The 7,217-nt window shown below is 37.0% G+C and overlaps 1 protein-coding gene across 1 annotated transcript in view; it reads right to left on the bottom strand.

Annotated features, from left to right (window-relative positions):
- Window positions 1–2,189, bottom strand: part of ANKRD22 (ankyrin repeat domain 22) — a 23,386-nt gene extending 21,197 nt beyond the window's left edge. The window contains exon 1 of the mRNA XM_006925973.1: window positions 2,044–2,189. Coding sequence (XP_006926035.1) covers window positions 2,044–2,064 — 21 coding nt within the window. The 5' untranslated portion in view covers window positions 2,065–2,189. The remainder of the gene's footprint in view (window positions 1–2,043) is intronic.
- Window positions 2,190–7,217: the final 5,028 nt, after the last annotated feature.

Below are 7,217 nucleotides of genomic sequence, written 5' to 3'. Positions count from 1 at the left end.
CACTCTGGAAAATCAAACATTTATTCCTGAAACAAACCTGCTACTCAAATTAGTTTTGCAAGTACCTTTATATATCCTCATTGATGGCTACTTTTACCCAAAAAGAAGAGGAAGAAGAAAAAAATAGCGGGGCGGCGGGGGAGAAGAGGGGCAGGAGTGGAGAGGGTAGAAGTAGTTACTATCAAGGGGAAATACTAAAACTCGAGAAATTACTTGCCAAAAAGGTGGACAGATCTTTTTTCTGGAAATGACTGAGTTTTCAAGTATTTGTGTTTTATATTGCTGATGCAAAAGTAGACGAGTGAGTAAAATTCATGGAAGAGCCTAAAATCTACTTCCTCTTGTGATACTGGGATGCATGGCAACAATATTTATTTCAACACTATCTTAGACTATGCTTGATTCGATATTAATTTTGAGCTTTGAATAATTACCTATGAACTTTTAGGTAAGTTAAGGGGTGTGTGTGTGTGTGTGTGTGTGTGTGTGTTTTTTTTTTTCTAATATCATAGTATATTTCAAGTTGCTTTGTCCTCAATACACCTGAAAAGTAAAGCATATACTCCACTTCTGGGCATATTCTCACTGATATCTGTAAGTAATTCAACAAGTTTTGCCTTGCCTCGCCTCAGTCACTTGTCAGTTCAACACTCAATCAAAAAAGAATTGCACTGCTCTTGCAGACTTTTATGTTTAATTTAATTATCCCCAGGGCCTAGAGTACAAGCTAGTTACCCACTGGCTACTCACTGTGTGGTATGTGGATTGACAGCATAAGCATCAGGAAGCTGATATGCGTAATCTTAGGCCCCACCCAGACCTACAGAATAAGAATCTGCATTTGACCAAGATCTTGGGGTGATCTGTGTGCACATTAATATTTGAAAACCACTATCCTAGAGCAGTGTTTCTCTCCAACAGGTGGTAAACTGATCACCTAACATTAGAATCACCTGGCTGCTCTTCTAAAAATAGGTTTCTGAGAGAAACAGACTCTCTGAGGTGGGGGCACTTGAAACTGCATTTTAAACAACTTTCTCTTGCTGACATTTGGCAATCTAGAGCTTGAGAATTACCAGAGTAGCGTTTTAGAACACTACAGGTATTGTCACTACCATACCAAAGTCACTGGGCAAGACATACCTAGAATTATAAACTAATCAAAAACACATTGACTATAGAAAGACAAACACACACACACACACACACACACACACACACACACACACACACCCACCCACCCTGGCATTAGAAATAACTGCAAATGGGAGAAACTGCCTTTAGTACTAGAACCAGCCAATGAGGTTCTGTTGAGCATCCAGAATGAAATGCGGACTAACTGGTTAATTGTGACAAAGGAGAGGGAATGAGTTGTGCATACTAACAGCATGACACCACTTGTACTTGTTTAAACGCTCGCTTGTACTGCTTTGAAACATTATTAAAAATCTATTTGATTCTAATTAAGTTACTTTCAAACACAAGAGGAAGCATTTTTTTGTATCCATCAGATTGGAAAAGAAAAAACTCAAAAATACATCAAATATATTGTTTTTACTTCTCTTCTTTACAGGGAAAGTAATTCTTAATAATTGTTAGTGATGAGTTTCCTTTCAAATACCAAGCTAAAAGATGTTACTCTGTATATGCATTTCCATAAAAGAACCAGTCTATCTTTTACATATTTGGGAAATCCAGTTAGGTACGATTTTCACTTTTTCTCTGGATGTTTTACGTCAGAAAAACACAACTCAAATTCCATTTTGCGAAGTACAAATTACCCCTGGAAATATCAGGATATTATGAAACGTGTATCATAATTACTCTCTATTTACAACTAGTTAACATTTTGGAACTGCAAAATAATTTGCCTTAAAATATTAAAAATGTAAAAAAGATTAACACAGAACTTTGTTTTGACTTGATATTCTTGCAGAAAGTTAAACAGAAGAAAAGGAGACAGTAACAGGGATGGGAAATTACGTTTTAAAAACATGAGCAACTTCTAACCCCTTTTTGAAATCTTTCAGAAAGGTTACATACCTCGGAGTATAAGATTCCCATGCTGGTCCTTCACAGATTTACTTCACCTCCGCAGCTTCTAGAATCTTCTAAAGGTATTTCTGATTAATATCAAAATGCTTACTGGCAGAGAGAAAGGTCCCTAGAAGCTCAAGTCGGTGGCAACCCCTTTCTTTCCACACCTGCGAGTGCTTTTCCAGCAACACAGGCAGCGACACCACCTTCTAGAAGGCCCAACCCAATGAAACAAAGGCATTAGTTTACTGTGTAATGACCCACGCTGTGCATCATCTAATATTACAACCCCGAGAAACCAGTTTCTGAGTAATATCTGCTCCGCCACTTGTAGCAAGTGGAAAGAAGGAAGCAAAGTTGTGAAGGAAAAAAAAATTTCTTATACTGACAGGAAAGATCAAGGACTCAAAATAAGGTAATGTGTTTAGGACATTTCCTAACTGAAATCTGGTTTTCAGCAGCTGTTGAGAAAGGCTAGAGACCAACACTTCTCGCTTGTTAGAACCATGTATGTCTGCCATAGGGCTTGACTTTCATGAAAAAGAACCTTCAAAACTGTTGCTATGGCTTATTTGCTATTTTTAAGTACAGATAAGTTAATTATTCCTTGATGTTTTTGATTAATATAAACTAATAAAAATAATAAATTTCATAAATTAAGGTCAATTTATAAGCTATCATACATGTTATTTACTTTATATACGTAAATTATTTTATTTTTTATAAATATATATATTATTTTATATATATAAATGTGTTCATAATCACTTCCAAGGGCATCTCTGAGTGAAATTTAAGTAGGTAAAATTGGGAAAACTAAACTCTTTGAAGAATCAGTCCTATTTATAACCTCGTTAAATTATCTTAAAAGGTTCAAATTACTTATAGTATTACCATATTTAATTTTCCTTTTTAAGCACATTAATTCTGATCCTAACAAGTAATACTTTCCTAGCTAATTAGTCTTATAAATCTAGTAAATTATAGTAATAATAAATATTTTATAATATTCAATTAAAAATCATATGTCTAAAATCAATTACTCTATTACACATTTTAAATGGAATCGCCAGGCTACTCGGTTAAATATGCTAATGTGCCAAATCTCTTAAGCATTGTAAACATTTTATACACTGAATATAGTACTAGATATTCACAATTTTCTCTGAATTTAACACAATCAGCAAAGTGTTAAACTTTCCCAGAATTAAAATATCCACACATACCCATGAAAGACACAGTTCAATCCTTCCAAACAAATTGATGTGATTGTTTCAATCAGTTAAGGCTTTTTAGTGGCCAAGACTAGAGGCCAGGATTCAAGTGCTGAGATTATTCAGGGAAGTTCTTTCTACTCTGCTGATGGACATAATTAGTCATTTTTATAATTGTTATAACGAGAATTACATACTTTACCATGGACTTGGACTTGGGCCCAATCTTGCAGGAGTTTAAGAATTTGCTAATTCTGTTGGAGACAGGAAGTCTGCAATACCCTCTAAGATTGCAGCTGACTTCCTCTTTGGCTTGCTTTGATTTTGCATTTCTTTAGTTTCTTAAGAAATTCAAGTGTCCTTCCCATTGACTTAAACATTGTTATTTCCATTGAGTACAGCACCCTCTTATGCAAATCTTTCATAACCTCTTTTGTAACTTCTTTTAACTGACTAGTGTGGACAGAACTTTTCACTCTCATTTACTCTACTAAGGTTGCTGCTAGCCCCCTCGTCCAAATCTTTTCCTCCCTGACTGAATTTGAAGGTTTTTTAAATTTTCCATCAGGACCACAACTCATCTAACTGGATTCTGCATCTCTCTTTTCACTGCATCATGACAGGGTAGCAGAATATTTTATTCTATAATTTGCCTCTTTGGCATAAAGATGATTTTGAAATGATTATTTTTGAGGACCTACAGACCCACAGGAGAACGTCTGAAAACAGAGCAGAATGTAACCTTTCGTAAGGGATATTTAAATTTATAAAAGAAATCTCCATTTGCAAAAGTGTCTCCCTGTCTGTACAAAGAAGAGAAAGATGACTAAATCTCTGGAAACTTATTGGTGGAGAAGGCACAGACCTTGTATAACAAATCTTACCCTTGTTTGCCATGCTTTTCCTTAACCTCCCATAACTGTCTCCAACATCTTTCTGTCATCTTTAGGTGAAGACAGCATTTAAACTAGTGGTTTGGGCCATTTCAAGGAGTTTTACTCAATTTCGCTGGATATCCCCTAGGTAAACATGAGTTATACATGTTATTAAACTTCTGTTTCTTTCTCTTGTTTACCTGTCTTTAATATAGGGGTGGAGGCTTCTCAGCCAAGAACCTGTAAGGGTAGAGAAAATATTTTTTCTCCCCTACAGTCTGGTGTTAAAGGCACAGTACTCATGATTAGGAAATTTGAACTCTTTCAATGTAGGGCTGACTCTAAAAACATGCCAGTAAAAAAGTAACTGACTCATTGTGATTGGTAAAACACATATTTAACTCTAGGCCAGTAGTCTCTGCCCAGGGATGATTTTGCCTCCAGATAGGACAGCCATATTTAGCAGCTAAAAATATAGGTGTGCGGTTAAATTTGAATGTTAGATACATTTCTGAAACGGTAGATAGGTTATATTTATACTAAAAAATTATGTATTACTTAACCAAAATTGGTATTTAACTGAACATTAAAAACCTTTGGCAATGTGTGGAGAAATTTCTGGTCGCCACAACCAGAAGTGGAGGCATGTTACTACCATCTAGAAGTAGAAGCCAGAGATGCTGCACGACATCCCACAGTGCACAGGACAGCCCCTCACCGCAATGCGTTATTCTGCCCTAAATAGCGCTAAAGTAGAGAAAACTTAGTCTAGGCTAACAATACAACTAAAGGTGAAAGAAGAGAACTCGATAAATTATAGAGTTAGAATGGCATATGGTTGTAGAGGAGGAAAAAAATCTTTTTCCTCCTACCCTTCCAGGTTATTGAATGGGGCTCTATAACAAAAGACATATCAACAAGAGAAAATAGGAGTTTGTTAACATGTATGTCTCGTATACACATGGGAGAAACTCTGGGATGTGTATCTCAAAAAGATATTTAGAATTTAGGGTTATATATCATCTTAGGCTAAAGGAAAAGAGGTCTGGAGCTTCTGAGGAGGGAGGGAAGGCAAGATATTAAAAGGTGACTAGGAAAAGTACGATAAGAAGAAGAGCAGATTAAAGTCAGTGCCTTCCCAATTAATGAGTTGTTTTGTCCTCTACAAATGAAAATGTCCTTTTTTCCTTCTTCCCTTCTTGGTTCTTTGGCTGGTTTTTAATAATTAAATTGATAAAAGACAGATTAACAGGAAGAAAAAACAAATTTAATTATGCATGTATGAGAGCCCCATAAAGGTAGGAAGACTCAAAAGGCCACCCTGTAATTGAAACTTAAATAACATCCTAAACTAAGAAAAGAATAGGGGTCTGGGGTTACAAAAGTAGAAAGGCCATTCACAGGAAGACAAGAAAAGAAGTTCAGAAAACAAAGGTCTCTCTGTTATGCAAATGATTTCTTAGGTAAATATCTTTGGTGATAGCTTTCTTTCTCACACAGGTCCCTTTTCCAATGTAAATTTAGGCAGTTGAGGGGGAGATAGTTTTTCTTGTGTCTGCTGAGTTTTGACTGCCTTGAGCTCAAATTAATCCTCAAGCCAAAGTGACATATTTGGAGATGGTAAATTTTGCTCCCCTTTACCATCACTCAGGCCATTGTATGCAGAGTGGGTTTGAGGCAGGCAAGAGAGAAAACTGCAAGACCAGTTAGGAGGCTACTGCATTAAGTCATCTGAGCGATGATGGTTCCTAAGGCAGGAGAGCAGCAGTGAAGATGGAGAGAAAGGAGGAACTTTAGAGGAGTTTAGGATAAAAACAACAAAGCTAAGCAGGGTCAGGTCTGGTTAGTACTTGGATGGGAGACCACCTAGGAAGACCACGTGCTGTATGCATAAAAAATAAAAAATTGAAGGATCATAAACTGACAAGGTCTTTGCAATCTGTGAGGTCAACCAAGGGTTGCCTCGCCTAAAGAAAAAAAAGAAAAAGAAACAGCACACTTTATTGAATTCCCATTGTTAGGCTATGTTGAAATAAATTTCTTGGTTCAAGAAAGAGCTTCTCTCTGCCCCAGGTGCCAAGTCAGCAAACTGAAAATTATATAACTTTCATGTCCCTGTAAAAGCTATGCTATTCAGTCAGCCAACCCCTCGATGCCAGATCTGTAATGGTTTCCTTGTTTTAAATAAAGTCAGTAATCCAACCCCAGTCATTCAATTTAAACCAAATACTCTTTTCTAATCCCAGATTGACTTGCTAGTCTTACAAGGAAATTCCAAACCTCTTGGCCAATCAGACTGTTTTGTGCTGGTCTCAGCCTATGGATAACCATTGTTGTGGTTGGACCAGGCCTTGTAGTTCTTATTATAATTTCAAAACATCCTTCGGCAATAACCATCAGGAAACTGAAAAAAAATTAAGGTTTGTTACCTAGGAGACCTGGAAATTACACTGCACACCTGGGGCCACGCAGTGTACTGTGTGTGCGGGGGTGGCAGGCGTGGAGTTCATGGACCTGGGTTTCAATATTAATGGGGTTGAGAGTGGGGGACCTAGGGCTTCTCCAGCACACCCTTTATTGGTGAATTTAAAACATAAGAGCAGGAATTTAAAGCATGGGAAGAGAAAAAATACATGACCCAAATAGACAGTTATTAAAATCAATCAAGATCTCTAAAATACAGGAGCCTCAATGGGGAAGGAGGCTTGGCTCTCTATCTAGCTGTGGGGCTGTCAATGTGTTTATTACAGATAGTCATCTTTGAAGTAAATACCTCTTTGAAGTGGTTGCCTCCATAATGAAAGCTTAAGTCAGGCACTTGCATTACAAATAGAAAAACAACTCTCAGGACTTACACTGCACAGGCCCTGTTTCCTTGTTGCCTCTTCTAACAGCTAACTAGCTTTTGTCCAAATACCCCTTGGGAAGAGCAGGACAATTGCTTGAGAGACATTATACTCCCTCAATCCATGGATTGTTTTCCCTTGAATAAAGGGCATGAAACTCATTACTAAGTTGTTTTATTTTTGTCATTTGACAGCTATTATCTCCGCTTCAAACACACTTCTCTGTATTTTGTTTGGCGATGCTT

This window comes from Pteropus alecto, unplaced genomic scaffold (assembly GCF_000325575.1).
Source record: "Pteropus alecto unplaced genomic scaffold, ASM32557v1 scaffold88, whole genome shotgun sequence".
In the NCBI taxonomy this organism is placed as follows: Eukaryota; Metazoa; Chordata; class Mammalia; order Chiroptera; family Pteropodidae; genus Pteropus; species Pteropus alecto.
This window is presented reverse-complemented; position numbering and strand designations above follow the sequence as displayed.